This window comes from Schistosoma mansoni, chromosome 2 (assembly GCF_000237925.1).
Source record: "Schistosoma mansoni strain Puerto Rico chromosome 2, complete genome".
NCBI lineage: Eukaryota > Metazoa > Platyhelminthes > Trematoda > Strigeidida > Schistosomatidae > Schistosoma > Schistosoma mansoni.
This window is the reverse complement of record NC_031496.1, coordinates 3,107,131-3,125,710: the sequence shown is the minus strand read 5'-3', so window position 1 is coordinate 3,125,710 and position 18,580 is coordinate 3,107,131. Positions and strand designations below refer to the sequence as shown.

Genomic DNA, 18,580 nt, shown 5'->3' with positions numbered 1-18,580 from the left:
GCTAAATAACCTAACTTCAGTAGAGTTTTCATCCCCATTGTACGTATGTTCGGCGAAATTGAATTCGAGAATAGTAGAGAGGGGTGATCGTTCCAGAATACGATTGTCATTCTCGATGTGGGCAGTGAGCTTCCTATATATGACTCCAACTAGACACTTCGAGGGCGTTGGCAATCTTATTGAGCACCTTACGGATTCATTAGGATTGATAAACTCGTAGTTGAGTACTTGATGTACCTCCATGCAAGATCCTAAGTATAAGGCTACTGCACCCCATTTCCTGTTTTTCAGTCATTGTGAAACAAAGTCACCACAGGTACTGCTAGCTCCTGGTCCGTGAGCTGAAAAGATATTCATGTTTCACATATTCCTTTCAGATGAGCATTATTAGAACTACTGAGTTCACGTACCCCATCCATTTTGTTTGATAAACTCGCGGCGTTCATATATATAAGCAGTCAAGGTTTCCAATTTGAAACGTGTGAACCTCCCCGTCCTGATTATCTGTTTGAGCATTATGTGAATGGACAGGTAGCCTACCTATACACGGTTTTCCCGAGTTGGTAGCCTATGTCCTGTCCATGTTTATTTGTGATCAAGACAGTTAGCAAGTGGGTGTATAAGTATTTGAGAAAATCTAGGGAAAACTATCTTGGTATGTACGAGAAATACATTAATCGATAAAAAAAGTTACAGGTCCATAGGATTACCTTCAGTGTACTAGATTACTGGCTGATGTGGTGAGGATGCTTAAACAGATAATCATGTGTCCAATATGACTATTATTGTTAATGTCAGTGTATTGAGCTCAAAAAGCCGTCCATTTTGAGGTATTATTCTATTTAGCATTGTCGACCGCCCGGTAAGTTGGTAGTTGCTGGTTCCATAAATCTCACAATCCTGTGTCAAGTATTTTCATATACATTCAAAAAACACTGACATGAAGTTTTCGGAAACCTAAAGAAGGGCATAGATTTCAGGATATCAACAGAAAGAAGTACATCAATTTGTGTTTGTCAAAAGATATTCAATATATTGTCTATTGAATTCAATCTATACATGTCTCACAATTCTTCAATTCGACGGCACTGATAACCGCGCTTTTGAATCCTCAAAACAAGGTCTACCAATGGCGGATCATGTTCCAAGTCAATATGTGTCGGTTTAACGATACATTATACAAGTGCCCACTGAAAAATTGTTGATAGGAGGTCGCTATCGAAACCCTCACCTGGAGCTGTGAGCTCTATCCAGTTGATATGGGGTGTGTTGAAGTCTCCACCGATGAGGCAGCATTCTGCCATACTCCAAGAACAGACGTGTCCTAGGATAAAGTCGTCAGCGAGACAACATGGACTACGATATATTCCTCCTATAGTCACTCACCCATTTTTATACCTAATTGTACAACATACTACCTCACACGTACCACTAACATGCGCCTCTGATATGATCGAGTTTATGCGGAAGTGGTCCCTAACATATAACATTATGCATCCTCCCTTGTGACTTATAACTCTCACTTCTGATACACATGTAGCCTGCAATGACTGGAGAATGGTCTATATCTATGGTGAGCCAAGTTTCGGTGACAACAGTTATATCGGGTTTCAGTTCGTTTACCATCAAAATTAGCTCGGACATTTTGTTTCTAAGACTACGGGCATACGTATAGCATACTTTTAAAGTGTTTTTGGAAACATACGTTTTACCCATACAGGTCTCGGAAGCATTGGCTTCCAAGACCTGACTACCCGAAAACCCTTAATCGTAAGGTTCGTTTCACCGTTTAGCTCTCGAGTTTTTAACTCTGTTAGGGCATTCTTCCACTTGATCCGATCCTCAAGTGGCCAGTCTGATCGAATACGAATATTTGAGTCCCGAATTTTGCGTGCGTTATTCAGTACTACGTCTCTTTCCTCAAAATTACCGAGTACTAACTTTAAGATCCTTCTTTGTTGGGTCTCGCCTACAACATATTTACCGAGTCTGATTACTTTCGTGATATGTACCCCCGAAACCTCTTCGGGCAGTACATTTCTGATGACAGCTCCCACTAACTGCAGATCGTGGGCATGTCCCTTAGCAGGGTCGTTGTCTTTCGACTCTTCTAGATTTCAAATAATTACCCTAGGGACTTGTTCAACTTCTGTAAAAGTCGTGTTCAGGGCTTTCGATCGTGATGCCAGATCCTGCATTTTAACTGCTGGTTTCTTACTGTTAGCTTTCCTCTTAACAGTGTCGTGTGAGTCGAGAGAGTGACTCACAATAACATTTGATGAAGCCGAACTTTTCCGATCCACGATAGGGCTAAATATTTTCTTACTTTTGCACTTTAGCGGAGTAACCTGATAGTTGCCGACTTCACATTTTTGAATAATCCCAGATCCTTAATAGGGCTAAATAACCTAACTTCAGTAGAGTTTTCATCCCCATTGTACGTATGTTCGGCGAAATTGAATTCGAGAATAGTAGAGAGGGGTGATCGTTCCAGAATACGATTGTCATTCTCGATGTGGGCAGTGAGCTTCCTATATATGACTCCAACTAGACACTTCGAGGGCGTTGGCAATCTTATTGAGCACCTTACGGATTCATTAGGATTGATAAACTCGTAGTTGAGTACTTGATGTACCTCCATGCAAGATCCTAAGTATAAGGCTACTGCACCCCATTTCCTGTTTTTCAGTCATTGTGAAACAAAGTCACCACAGGTACTGCTAGCTCCTGGTCCGTGAGCTGAAAAGATATTCATGTTTCACATATTCCTTTCAGATGAGCATTATTAGAACTACTGAGTTCACGTACCCCATCCATTTTGTTTGATAAACTCGCGGCGTTCATATATATAAGCAGTCAAGGTTTCCAATTTGAAACGTGTGAACCTCCCCGTCCTGATTATCTGTTTGAGCATTATGTGAATGGACAGGTAGCCTACCTATACACGGTTTTCCCGAGTTGGTAGCCTATGTCCTGTCCATGTTTATTTGTGATCAAGACAGTTAGCAAGTGGGTGTATAAGTATTTGAGAAAATCTAGGGAAAACTATCTTGGTATGTACGAGAAATACATTAATCGATAAAAAAAGTTACAGGTCCATAGGATTACCTTCAGTGTACTAGATTACTGGCTGATGTGGTGAGGATGCTTAAACAGATAATCATGTGTCCAATATGACTATTATTGTTAATGTCAGTGTATTGAGCTCAAAAAGCCGTCCATTTTGAGGTATTATTCTATTTAGCATTGTCGACCGCCCGGTAAGTTGGTAGTTGCTGGTTCCATAAATCTCACAATCCTGTGTCAAGTATTTTCATATACATTCAAAAAACACTGACATGAAGTTTTCGGAAACCTAAAGAAGGGCATAGATTTCAGGATATCAACAGAAAGAAGTACATCAATTTGTGTTTGTCAAAAGATATTCAATATATTGTCTATTGAATTCAATCTATACATGTCTCACAATTCTTCAATTCGACGGCACTGATAACCGCGCTTTTGAATCCTCAACATGGTAAGTTGGTGCATTAGGTCTATCTTTTTTATCAGGGTTCACACAAAACGTTCAGGATGAAAACCAAGCTCGGGAAAAAACTGAAACAAAACAGAACTTTGCCTTATTGGGTTCGATTAAAAACTGGCAACAGAATAAAGTAAGTTGTGGTATATGTGGTTCATAATTGTTTCAGGTATAATGCCAAAAGACGACATTGGAGAAGGACAAAATTGAAATTGTAGTTGTTTGACCTTTCAAATACAATTCACGGGCTAAACAATGATGTCTTTGGTTGCTTTCCAAAAACTGACAGGAGTAGTTTTTCCGTGTTCGTAGTTGCTGTTATTCTCTGTGTAACAAACATAAGGCGATCTTTCGAGAGCCTATTTTGCTTGGTTTAATGATTTGTGTACTAACCATGAGAATTCCAAATTCTCAGCTTAAGTGATAGATCTATGGTACTATGTAGTCCTAATCAAACTTTACTCATAATTCGATATTATAGACGAAACAACTGCGTAGATTGTCCAGCCCTTTGACAGGTTTATCGGTGATTAGGGAATGTGCAGAACTGGACCGTCATAACTGGTTTGTGAGGACCTACGAAGAAAACGATTATTTTGGCGGGTAGTTTCTCTCAGTTGTACGTTTGATGGTATATAATGTTGGGTACATCAACCTAATACATGCCTTTTTGCTCACGAGTGGTGTAGATGGTTAGCGACATCTCCAGGACAAGGTAGTCATTTTTGCGCTTCTGAACTAATTCGGCCATAGATTGATGGGTATCTTGTTTCAGGTTCGAAAAGAACTGTAATTAGAGGCGTTCTTACCTGGCAGAAATCCCCAACTCATGAGCTTTCACTCCACCTGGCATTCTAAGCCCATCTACATATATGTTGAGAAGTATACCAATGGTCACTAATCGCATAGGAGCTCAGCTTCCTGTAAAGAGAGAAAAGATAGATAGTCTCTGATGTTGGACGAATTATATTGCTGGAGCTCGGAGGTTCGTATGTATGAGATTGTAAACCGAATATCTACAACGAATGGTTTAAGGTATTAAGAGTGATCAGATACACTGCTTTCGAAGCCCCGCCGTAATTTCTGCTTTTAAGACAATTTAGGGAAACATGACCAACCGCATCTGACGCAGTAGTTATTTAGCTATATTTTTACGTCAACAACTAGCTGATGTAAATGTAAGATCGACTAGAACTCTGATTTACGGTGTTAACTTGATTTACCAGCTGTTATGTGTGGATGAGTGAATCTTCAGTTATAGTTACTCAATGGTCATAACTAAATCGTTCCGGAAAAATGAGCACTCAATCTTGAGCAATGATGGGTTAATCATACCCGTTCTGTGCTACTCTAACGAAAAAGATAGTGTCTCATCAAATTTGGCTAACATGTGTTTAGTCAGCTGCTTTATGTTGAGTTGACGTTTTCATCCTCACTAGGTATTGTTTATTATCTTTGGGGACGTCACTGCTTTTCCTGTACCACAGATTCAATCCAGTCATGTTCGTTGCAGGGTTTGCCTTACATTTGTGTCTGTCTGTGTTTCCATAACATATAAGCACACTGAAATGATATTATGAAGACGAATTACAAGGTAGAGTTGTATCAGTGGGGTAATTGTAAAACTAAGTATAAGAAGGCTGGTACTTATAAAGAGAGACAGTAAATTCGCTTGCACCAATGCATGGGATTTTGTCCCATGTTGAAGTCTAGTCATTTGTTATGACTTTCTAGGCTACATTCAGTCAGAGCATTCGAAGGCCTGCTTGTAATTGTCTTAAAGCGCTAGGTCTTACTGTGAATGGCTGATAGAAGTAATAATGTAGGGCACAAAACAAAAATCTTAGAACCTCGTCAAAAATTAGATGTGACGATTGATCCTAACTTGTCACATTCCTACAGTTGTTTATTCGTCTGAACCACACAATGTCAAATAGATCATATGACTGTTAACTGTATTTGAGATACTTTGGTTGCTGGACGAACTTTAGTTCACTTCGCTTAAGCTCAGTACTATTCAGTTCCAGGCCTATTTATTTATTAGATTGCAATTACTAGTCATTCTGACAACGTTATAACTACTTAGTTCTGATACAGTTATGAGATGGTTCAATCCTAAGATTAGTCCCATAGCGTCTTGATTCCAGTCCAATTCAATGTCCGTTGTTTCTTATTAGAAAGTGGTTCTTCTACTCTACTCGTTAGTTGGTATAAGTACTTGAATACTCATTCGTTTTTGGCACTCAAGATTTATAATGAGATTACCACGCTAATATTTACAGTGATTGTTATCATTATTTAGCGAGGACGATTAGCTAACATTGGAGAAATCCATAGTTTCATCGTGTTTCTTTCTGTTTGAAGCTAACGATTTTATTTCAGGACTGGTTCCTTTCGTCTAAGTAAATTAGGATTCCGTGTAATTAAGTATATGGATTTTTTGACTGCCTTTCATTTCCTCTATCACAAACGACTCCTTACGTAGAAACGTGCGTTTACAGTCAGTCTTGAGTGCTGTTAGAGGTATGAGGGCAGTTATCACTTCCCGGTTGCCCACACCGTGGAAGAGTTCTTCCAGGGGTACCTGGAAAGGAAATTGGACTAGAAGTGGTCTTAATGACCTGAGAGCGTGGCCACAGTGCCCAAGGGACAACTGCTTGAGGTCGGTCACACACGACCATTTCGTGGGTAGTTTTTGTGTTAGCTCCGTTCTTCAAAGGACCTTACCGCCAGAGACGGATTTCCGTGGGATAAGGTGAGGTGTGCATTTTTAGGGTCGACCTTTTCGAACCCCACCCCTCTTTGTGGGAAGGCAGCATCGCTGTCATGCTGGTTGTCTGAAGGGAACACCTTACTGCTGTCACACCTCTATACAGTCAGCAGTACGACTTCGCCTTCGGACCTTGGGTTTACTGCTTTTAGTCTCACCGCTCTTCAAACGACCTGCCTGGCATGGTAGGACCTTGTGGAACGATTGTTCCAGCCAGTATAGCTCGATTGATTCATCACGATAGGCAAGCTCGACCACCACGTCAAGGTAGCAGCAACGGTCGGGCGTTTACAGTACTCAATAGCATGTGGATATTTTCTTCACACGAAGGTAATTAAGAAACGCTACTGCAAATAATGGCTAATTACAAATGTTTGTTTAACATAAATCCTGTTGCTGACTTGGAATGTGAGGTGCGGACTTTCTCTTGTGTTACACTTATTCATGACAGTTGGTTCGTCTTCACTTATTTCACACAAACCATTCCTTAATAAAATGTCGATATCGTACTTTATTTCAGTACTGGGAATGTTAGTGTCATGACTCAGTTTTCTCGTCTACACAAATAGGATACTGATTTACTTTTGATGAATATCTACACTAAATATCCTTCAGTGTCTGTTCTACAGGACATCAACACAATTCAGATCACGAACAAGTGACTAGCCCGACTAAAACGTAAGTACATTTCCACACCAAAAACCGACAACAATCCAATAATAATAAGGGTAAGATAATATGTAACTCATTTAGTGCCTGACAAACTATCTACTAATCTGACCGCGCGAACAGTAAATCATTATTTTCCTCGCCCACACATCAGTAAGTTAGTAACGTGGTCACATAAATTGGTTCGTAAAGTCTTCATTCGCTAGTATGTACTCCACTTCGTAATCAGCAATATTTCGAATTGCTAGCTCATTCTCCAAATCATTAATACTTATCAAATTTTCTCTACATGAACATTTGTTTATAGGATGGATTATGAATTTCTGTATCTCATAAAGAATACAACACAGATGACCTGTAATATGAGTAACTGGTTTCTACATGTTGACTCATATTACTATCATTCTGTCTTTCAGCGTTAGAACCTCATTGTTGATACTAAATGTAGTCCACACGCTAATAAAATTTTATACCTGTAAGGTTATCTGAAGACTTATGACTAAATCTTCTAACTATTCATTACATTGCTAGTTTAAAGCATAGGTAACTTACGCAAATCCATCAACATAATAGCGACTAACATTAACATTGTGATTGTGATCACCACCTTGCTGGATTTAATTAAATATATTACCATCAAATCTAAATTTTCCTCGAAAAAATGCTAGTAAAACGCCTATAATAAGGTTTAGTGAGTTGAAAGTAAGCATTGTTGAATATAGATGATGAATAATTACGATTGTCTTATTTGTGCCGAACTGGTAGTCTTGTTGAGTTGAGCTTCGTTCCCCATAAATGAGGTATGGAGATTGTAGTAGTCAGTCACTGAGAATTGTCTACTGATGAACGTTTATACGCTCTCACAATTACGTACGAAATTCCGATTTCTATTATTTAACTGGAAATAAGCGCACTGATATATTTACAATGTGGTAGCAAATTTCTCGAAGCACTATAACTGAAATTCGAATTTACTTCACATGGTGCATCACCAATTAGTTATGTTCCAAACTTCTGCTGACCTTGATTTACTTGTTTACTCAGTCAACACTTTCAAGTTGTCAAGCTTGATGGGTGTAGAGGCAAACTGTGAAGTTAACGAAGTAAGATGCATTCGACTATACAACATTTATTTCTGCATATTTTTATCACTGCACATGTAGATGTTAGTGAACCCATTTGATTCTAAAGTCTGTTATCTCAGTTGCAAAGTTAATAGACTGTGAAATATATTGATTACCAAGACTAGATGAAGTTACATTACACTAATAGGTTCTGACGAATTTAGGTTCGCTAGTTCTTTTAATGTTGCATACGCTTAACGCTCATTCTCGACCGGAAAAAAGTAGAAGTAATGTAGACGAGTGGGGAAATTCCAGTGGGGTCTACTATATATACTAAAACTGTGACTAGAATGCTGTATAAGTGTCTCTAATCACCCCATTTTAAATGTATATGAGCTTTTCTACATCTGAACAGGTGAAGTTACATTGACTGGGATAAGTGGATATATGTACTATGAATATCAACCCCCTACCTACTTCTAATCCCCATAATAATCGGTATCCCAGTAAGCCTTCATATTCCCGTTTTTTTTTATTATAGACTACCATACCTTTAATTACAGATGTGATTGTACAGCCTAAGTAAATGATTTCGTCAAAAAGGGAATTTCTCTCACTGAACATTACTCCCTCTCTTTATTAAGGGGAACTGCTGATAAGTTGAGTTATACAACATAAAATTGGTCACGTTGATGCTGATAAAGTGATTCGCTACTAATTCTCAGCACCATGTTATTTGAGACGTTTACTTTCTTGAGTTCTGTTTACTTTTGATAGTACTATCACTTTCATTTTAATCATTTGCTTGTGATGCCAAATATGACTCCATTTAGATCATATGAATGGCTGATTGTTGTCAAAATATACATCCTGTGTATCCTTGTATGTAATACATGACTTAATCTGTGTTGGTGAATAACGGAGTTAAATAAGTCAAAGACGTGAATGAATTTTGAATACATATATTTTGTACATTCATTGATCTGGACAGGAAATTAGAGGGATGAGGCGAATAGAAGAGAGCGAAGCAAAAAACGACACGCATTGGGGATGGCGGGTAAGCCAACTCGCTTTAATTAAGCGTTAATCAATATTTATAGTCAGACAAGAATAAGTTATATACATGTGATGAATCAGATAAGAAGTGTACACACATCTACGCTCATATAAAAAACAGTCAGCGTTAATAAATAAATCAGCTGAAGAGGAAATTAGGAAAAGACGTTGAGAGTGGATAGGACATACATTGAGAAAATCACCAAACTGCATCTCTAGGCAATCCTTAACTTGGAATCCGGAAGGGAAGCGGAAAAGAGGAAGGCCAAAGAACACATTACGCCGGGAAATAGAAGCAGATATGAAAAGGATGAATAACAACTGAAAAGAACTGGAAAGAATTGCTCAGGACAGAGTTGGATGGAGAATGCTGGTGAGCGGCCTATGCTCCTCCACGAGAGGTAACAGGCGTAAGTAAGTTAATAAGTAAATGATTAACAAGGTCAAAACATGAATCAAGATGGCTAGGTAAATTGGCTTGTCCAGAAGCTAGAATAAAGTATATGAGCTGAACATACCGACCGACACTACATGCTTTTCCTAGCTGTACCAGTATGAAATGTAGTTATTTGAATTGTTCCATTGCTGTATCACGGTTTGAATAACTTTTTCTGGTTAGTTTTTTTAGCGAGTTGGTTTTCTACGGGATGGGGTCGCTAATCCCATGCCCAACCCTCCTACTTTACCCGGGCTTGGGACCGGCAGTAGCCCTCGGAGGAACTACAGGCGGAGTTATTGCTGTATCAAGTTTTGCGTTATTTGTCCTAATGGGGATATTTATCAAATCAAGGAATAATCACTTTAAATAACTTATCTTGTCCATAATTTAGCATATACATGACGAATAATTGAGTCATTCATTGTTGTTAAATAGTTAAAGATAAAGGAATAAATTGGTAATATCCTACACTATCTTATATACTAATTTTTTATCTAATAGAGCTTGTAGATTAGTTTTGGCAAGTCAACTTTATCCAATTCGAAGCAGTCGTTTCTGTTCCGAAAAATGTATTTTATTTATTTGAACATATAAATATTGGTACAAAGGGGAAACGAATACATATGCGCCACACAAGTCACTTGGTTTGTGTATGGGTTGTGAAACCTACCGGGTGCTCAGACCGAAACAGGTGGTTTTTTCAAAGCACCACACTCGGAGCCTTCAATCTAAAGGTCTGACCGATAAAGCAGTGGAGCAACGTCAAGAGATTCAGTCCCATAGTAACCGACGACCAACGATTGGTTCATACGCACTTTGTTTCCCTAGTATGCTGAAGCCCATGTGCACAAATAGTTTAAAATCAGGATTTTCCAACTCTGTTAGATGGATCCTCCGTATTCACCACCGCGGTTAAAGCTCCAGACATTCAATTTTCGTCCTTTCCATCTCATAAACAATACGCCCACTAAGAGAAAGCAATGACTAGAAGTTCTCTGGAAGTGGTTCTTTAAGCATGGCCATGTGAGAGCATTTCGAGAGGGTGAGCTGACGCTTCCCACCCTCGGTTGTAACAGGGCATTTTGGGAGAGTTCCTAAAAATGAATGAAACAGACGTTTTTTTTTAATTTCATATTTTCATTTAACCGAAAGTCTGTAGTGCCGTGCTTCGCTAATATTTCACCTCGATAACCGTTATAATACAAATATCTTAACGGTGCATAAAATCAGAAGGCAAAGAGAAGCTGTAACTACAGTTTCATTAACCAATGACGCAGACCACAAAGTTATAAGTACATGAGCAAATATCAGCGAGCAAGCGAAAATAATACATATTGCAGATGGAGGGTAAGCCAACTCGAGAGAGCGAAGTGCAAATTACGCACATTGGAAATGGTGGGTAAGCCAACTCACTTTAGGCAAGCGTTAATCGATATTTATAGTCAGATAAAAATAAGTTACAGACATGTGATGAATAGGAAAAGAAGTTTACACACACCTACGCTCATATAAAAAAGTAGTCAGGGTTAATAAGTGAATAATTAACAAGGTCAAAACGTTACTCATGATGGATAGGTAAATTGACTTGTCCAGAAACTAGAATAAGGTATATGGGCCTAACATAGCAACCGATACTACAAATCAACATTTCCTAATTGATTATGTTTACAATTAGATATGCTTATGTGAATCACTAATTTTGATTTACATTGTTAATATACGACATTTAGTGCATTTAACTCCACATTTCCAACTTACAAGCTATATATTATTGATCAAAGGGGGTTTTGTGGAGAATTTAGTATTTTCACAGTTGAAATCATGAGCCAATTGAAGCTAGATCACCATCTTAAACCTGGAAGCACTGGACGGCCGTTTCATCCTACTATGGGACTAACTAACTCATCTATACTAGGATACATTCCTAAGTATATAATTCTATATAATCATTTCTCGAAAACCATACTGGTTAAAATAATTAACTGGAATTATCAGTAAATTGAAGCTAGACCATCATGGAAAACCTCGAAGGACTGGAGCGACACATCCATCATTGTCTTCAGTGAGTTACTATCTCACAACAAATCTGGTTGAACTGCTGAGGAGTCCCACAATAAGACGGAACGGCCATCCAGTGCTTCCAGGTTTTCCATGATGGTCTAACTTCAATTACCTCATGATTTCACCTATATAAAATTATTAAAATCTCCACAATACCCCCTTCTGATTAAATAATTAAGTGCAAATTTACCTACTAATTTTATATTAGGTGCATAGAATAATTGATTTTCTCTATGATTTACACTTCTAAAGGTCAATCAGTTGTCAGGTAACATTGACAAGGTCATCTATATACTAATAAATATGAGACAAACAAGGTAAACCTTTATAATCTAATATGATCATTATCTTATCTTATTTAAACACTACAATTACGTAATATGTTACATTCATCAATATGCATGATAATGATTATTTAATATCTCGTATAGAAGTAGTATTCATCAATTTATTAAATCTAATTTATCACACAGTACCCTCTTCCCCGCCCTCCCCCAAAAAAGATAAAACGCAATAAATAATTGCTAACATATTGAAAAACTAAATAATCCATACTAACTGTTGTATGCTTACACTACAGTCCACATTGATCATCTAAATTCTTAACCCGCTTTGATTTTTTACCAAAAAAAAAAACGTTCAGTTTAATTCAGAAACATGTTTTGTACAGTGAACATTTTATTCACCTGAGAAATTTATAGTGATTATTCAGTTCATAACATTACAATTACGTAATATATTACATTCCCAAATATGTATGATAATGATTATTTAATATCTCGTATACAAACAATATATTCTAATAGAAGTAATACTCAACAATTTATTCAATCATCTTATATACTACTTAATGATATTCTATATTATTATAATATCAAATCTATTACATTGAATACAATACATGTATTAGGTAAATTTCTATCTTATATTATACGAACATATAATACAATTGATTATATAAATATAAAATGTATTGAAATAATTAATTATTTAATTACTAATTATTTAATTAAAAATCAATTAAAAAATTTATTAATTCATTTATTAGAATATGATTTATCATTAAATTTATTAAATAAACAATTACTAATTAATCAATATACATGGTATTGTATAAATAATTATATAATTAATAATAATAATAATATTGCATTATTAATACGTATATTAATTTATATAATTATATATAAAATTATTCATTCAATTAAATATAATTTAGATTTAATTCAATTAAATTATTTAATAAATATGATTTCTATATATAAAATTACATTTCATGAAATTTTATTAATTATTAAATTAATTAAAAATCAATTAAAATTATTTAATTTAAAAAATATTAAATTATTTTGTTTAAATATTATACAATTATTATATTGGAATATTAATTATTTAAATAATTCAAATGATATTCATTATATACAATATGAAATATACGAAATATTTAATAACTATAATATTATTAATAATAATAATAATATTGATAATAATAATTATAATAATTATTATTATATTAATAATAATAATAATTATGACAATATTAATAATAATTATTATTATTATAATTATAATAATATTAATAATGATTATAATAATTACAATAATAATGATAATAATTATTATAATATTAATAATAATTATTATTATAAACAAATATCAGATTATGGATATAAAAATGATTTAAATAATTATAATAAATTAAAACAAATTAATTTAATACCAAATTATATTTATACATTATTATATAATAAAAATAATTATAGAAATCAATTAAAAGGAATAAATGAATTACAATTGTTAACATGGCAACTATTTTGTAATAAAAATTCTATAGAATTTGATACAAATGATATTGACTATATTAAAAATATAAAAATTTTTTTAAGAAATATATTAAATGTAATGTATCATCAAACAATGGATATAAATATACATCTTATGAATATTGTATTGGTAAGTAATAATTAATTGATCAATGATATTATGTTTTTAATTTGGTTAAATTAGTTAGTTGTATTCTACTTGAACCTCCGAATGCCCTGATACGGCCGAGAGTTGAGAGAGTTCTCGCTCTCTCTCTCTCTCTCTCTCGAAATGCTCTCACATAGCTACGTGTATATAGGGAAAGTCCTACTAATTGCCTTCTCGTGGTGGGGGTGTTGTTTAGGAAATTGAGATGATGAAAAGCGAATGTCCGGAGCTTTAACCAGGTTGGTGGTTAGATTATTTAGTTAGTTAGTTGGATTCTTATAATTTCGATCTGAGATCATTGCTAGTTTGTAGTTGATAAATGCTATAGCAACTATCCTACAACCAATTTCGACTATGGCTAATTTTGGTCAAGCCCTTTTATTAACCTAACAGACATTGTCATTTGGGTGGTGACAAAACGCATATATCTTTTGTACTGTTATGATCACTGGAGCACATGACACAGACTCTAGCCAAAACGTTGATTACTTAAATATCATCCGATGCCTCATCCTCCTCCTCCCCATATACGTATACACTCAAATCCTATTATTAGCTTTCGTTTTGTCTTGCTAGGCCTTTATACAATTTGACTATAAACTTGCCTATGTAATAACCCCATACTGATGAATACCTAAATATGCTATAAACCTTGTTTATAAAGACACTTTTAAAAATAGGTAGCTGTAATTGACACTTAAATCAGTATCACTAGAAAATTTCTGTACTTATGAATTTCGATAAGGATTCCTGACACATTAAGGTCTGAACAAACATTTCACGATATAGTGGACAATAGTCCAAACAATATTATATCTTACGAACATCATAGAGTAACAATAAAGCTGAATAAACAACTAATACAATATACTTCTATTAATAAGTGTAAGATTATACAACTAAAACTCATCCATACGTTTTGTGTAGCAACTAATCGAAACGCCTAACTTCTAAATAGAAATAGTTGAAATAGTATCTGTTATCCACTTATAAATAGTATTCAAATGGGCTCGAATACACAAATATAAACATGGAAGCATTGGATGACCGTTTCGTCCTATTGTGAGACTCCTCAGCAAGGAGCATCCACGATCCTGCCTCGCGTGTCCAAACCCAGGCCTTATTGGTCTTGCGCACAAACGTTTAACCTCTAGACCACTGAGCAAGCCGACATCTAACAGTGTTAATGTCTAGCTTCAACCAATCTACGAAATTGAGCAACCATCCACTATTGTCCTCAGTAAGTTACTATCTCACAACAGACCTGATTGAACTCCACTGGTCATTGCTTCTCACTAGAACTCCATGAAATATCTCTTGAAGTCAGTTACAAGTAAGCATATGAGCATATACTGAGGAATTCCACAATAGGACGAAACACCCGTCCAATACTTCCACAAAACCCCCGTCTGAACATATAATCATGTTTACTTATATGTATATATATTTATATATATATAAATCATTACTTTCTTATTTCTAGATGTTATTACATCATTTACCCAATTATATCATAGAAGAAAATATCAAAGAGATCTTTCGTCTATTTCATCCTATTTTAATGAATCCATTCAATGGAATCCATCAAATTATTCATAGAATGTTATCCCTATTATTAACTTATTTCACAGCTGATATTCTATTCAATGAATTATGGTTATATTATAATCATAATCATAATAATAATACAAATGATCATATACGTATTAATGTGTTATATTGTATCAAATTTATATTAATTAATAATCAATTTAAACAAAATATGGATATCATGAAAATGATCCAATGTATTGTACAAGGTTTAAAAGATCAAAATAAAATGGTAAGTTTTCTGATTGTTTAAATTAATCTATAGCTTTTGAATCAGGAGGAGTTTTTTGTGGAGATTTCCATAGTTGAAATCATGAGTCAACTGAAGCTAGACGACCATCATGGAAAACTTGGAAGCATTAAACGGCCATTTCGTCTTTTTGTGGGACTCCTCAGTGGCAGTGCGCATTCATGATCCCACTTCGCGAGCGAGATTCGAACCCGGGACCTATCGGTCTTGCGCATGAACGCTTAACCTCTAGACCACTGAGCCGGTATCTAACGGCGGGATAGTGGATGCGCACTGCTGAGGAGTCCCAGAATAGGGCTAAACGGCCGTCCAGTGCTTCCAGGCTTTCCATGGTGGTCTAGCTTCAATTGACTCATGATTTCAACTATAGATTTTTAATAAGATTATAATTTACTATAATTGTGATGTGAGTTACTTATATTCATATAAGTAATATATGATGAAGGCTAAGTATTGAATGTATTTTAGTAGAAGATTGATAAGGAAAAAACAGAAACGAAATGCGATTGGTATGAAAATGCATGAACAATAGTAGTCGGAGAAGATGAACTGATATTTCCAGAAGGAACAGTCAAGATTGAGACAATTGATTAATAGTTTGTAAATTAACTATCTAATATATGGTTATTAGATTTTAGTCAGATAGTCTGTATTATTGTGCTCTAATACACTCGATTGTCCCCATTCGTGTTCTTGTTCACTACATAACGAGCAGTGATCTATTAGTGTTTACTTGTAACTTCCCATTGTTATTTCGGACTGCAATTGATCAGTCTGTTGTTGGCATATGTGTATACTATGCGGACTGCCACGATATTACCTGAAGTCACAATCTTTATAAGCAAAGATCGATAGTGGCTGGCAGTGAAGTCCAGTTTGACACGCGTTTCGTCCTATTTAGGACTTGTCAGATGGATGTACCTACATCTCAGAGTTGATGTTCACTCTGAGATTCGAATCCAGTACCGTTCGCTTCAAACTCCATCGCGTTATCCATTTAGCTACTGAGTCCTGATAGCCAATTGCCTGTGCAATGAGGCGAAGTTAATATTCACTTAGTGTTGTTTACTTGTATCTTCCCATCTAATTATTTGACTTATTTATTTTTGGAGAAGTATTTTTTTAATGCTTACTCTCTAACTACTTTGTATCTTGACCTTCAAATGTCATGGGACGACCGAGGGTGGGGAAAGTTCGTTCTTCCTCTCCAAATTCTGCCATATGATCACGTGGAAACAACCACTGCCAGGGAATTCCTACTCACTATCTTCTCGTGGTATTACTTAGTTACGAGATTGAGTAGATGAAAAGCGAATATCTGGCGCTTTAGCCGGGTTGGTAGATATGGAGGATCCACCAAGCAAAGTTAGAAAACCCCGATTCTAAATCAATAGTATACATGGTCTCTATGATCCCGAAGGAAGAAATGGTGTGTGAACCAATAGTTGGTCGCTGGTTATTATGGGACTGAATCTCCTGACGTCGCCCACTGCCTTGTGGATTAGACCTTTAGGTTGAAGGCTCCGGGTGTGACCTCCTAAGAAAAACACCTATTTCAGTTTGGGCACTCGAACACTATCACAGCCCACTCACGAATTTAGCGACTTGTGTGACACATATGTATGTGGTGCCCCTTTGTATCAATGTTTATAAGATCGCCAATCAGAGAAGAGTGAATTATCTATCAGAGCAATGACACACGAAACCCGTAGAGCAGTCTAGAGTAGTTATCGGTCCTGCTTTCTACCTAACCGAGCCAGTTAAGTCCGGAACACCAATAACAGCCTCTGAAATATGAATTGTTTATTTTAAACATACTGCATTTATATCCCAATCAGACAAACCACATCATACCATAAAATAAAAAATATAATTTGTACAAGATGTAGCCAAATGTGGCTGTGAATGTGGGCAGTAATTAATAGACTAGGGATAACTCCGGAATGGTAAATCGTATAGTAATAGTCTATGGGTCGAAATAAAGCTCATAATAAGGAGAACATGAATATGAATAGTGAGGTCACTTAACAATTATACAATAGGAAATATACATATCATATTGTCCATAAATATTTCTCAAAAGTTATCACCCATAATTCACTTCCGAATATAACAGAACCCTTCTCCTTTACCCGAGCTTGGAACTGGCAGTAGTACTAGAAGAGCTACAAGCTCAACATACGTCTTGGTAAATAACGCCACTAATGATAACTTCGTAGACAAGTTTCAATTATCTGTATCGATTTTCAGAATTCATCCAAATATTTTACTGTTTATCCTCTTGACAGATTGTAGTTCACACCTAAAGTATCTATGATAAGCAAAGATGGATAGTGGCTAGCATTGGAATCCAGGAAGCGCGTTTCGTCCTATTTGGGACTCGTCAGCCGGATGTATCTGCATTACAGAGTTGATGTTCACTCTGGGACTGGAACTCAGTACTGTTCGCTTAAAATACGACGAAACGCGCGTCCTGGATTCCACTAATAGCCACTATCCATCAATGCTTATAAAGCTTATGACTTCAGGAAATATCGAGGCAGTTCGCACAGGATACACATAAGCCAACAAGAGACTGATCAATTGCAGTCCTAAATAATGACGGGAAGATACAAGTAAACAATACCAAGTAAATTTAAATATCTATGATATGTTTGATTAATCGTATTAGTGATAGTTGTCGACATTGGTAGAATATTCTCATTGAAATTGTATTGAGATTTCTTTATTCATTCTATACTTTCCTTGATTGATACAATTTTAATCATTAATTTTTAACTATCGGTTAGACTATAATTTATGGACAAGCCAATCGGAGGCGTATGAGGATTTCAAGGTCTCGGCTCCTATTTCAGAACCTGATGTTCATATATGGTCGGTTCACAGTGAATTTTAGAGAAGACATGACAACTGTGCGATTACAATAAATGGGACTACTAAGAAGTTCCTTTTTTGTGATTATGGTAATCAAATGACTTGTAGACTTTGTGCAGACTACTGTGATGATATCTTTTTGTGTAATATATGTAGGTGGAAAGAGTCTGCTAGAGTAGGAAGTTTTACCTCTCGACCCAGATTGAGAATAAAGCAAATTATGACAATTGTTGCGAACTGGATAATAAAAGCACCAGTAACATTGTCCAATATATTCGCAGATGATACTGAAGCATCGGCTATTCAAAGGTAT

At 35.8% G+C, this 18,580-nt stretch overlaps 1 protein-coding gene across 1 annotated transcript in view; it reads left to right on the top strand.

The window, feature by feature from the left end:
• Nucleotides 1–13,499: 13,499 nt before the first annotated feature.
• Smp_133970 (hypothetical protein) overlaps nt 13,500–18,580 on the top strand; it is a gene marked incomplete at both ends in the record, with an annotated part of 21,251 nt that continues 16,170 nt past the window's right edge. The window contains 2 exons of the mRNA XM_018795341.1: nt 13,500–13,535; nt 15,037–15,256. Of these exons, the coding sequence (XP_018649664.1) occupies nt 13,500–13,535; nt 15,037–15,256 (256 nt within the window). The remainder of the gene's footprint in view (nt 13,536–15,036; nt 15,257–18,580) is intronic.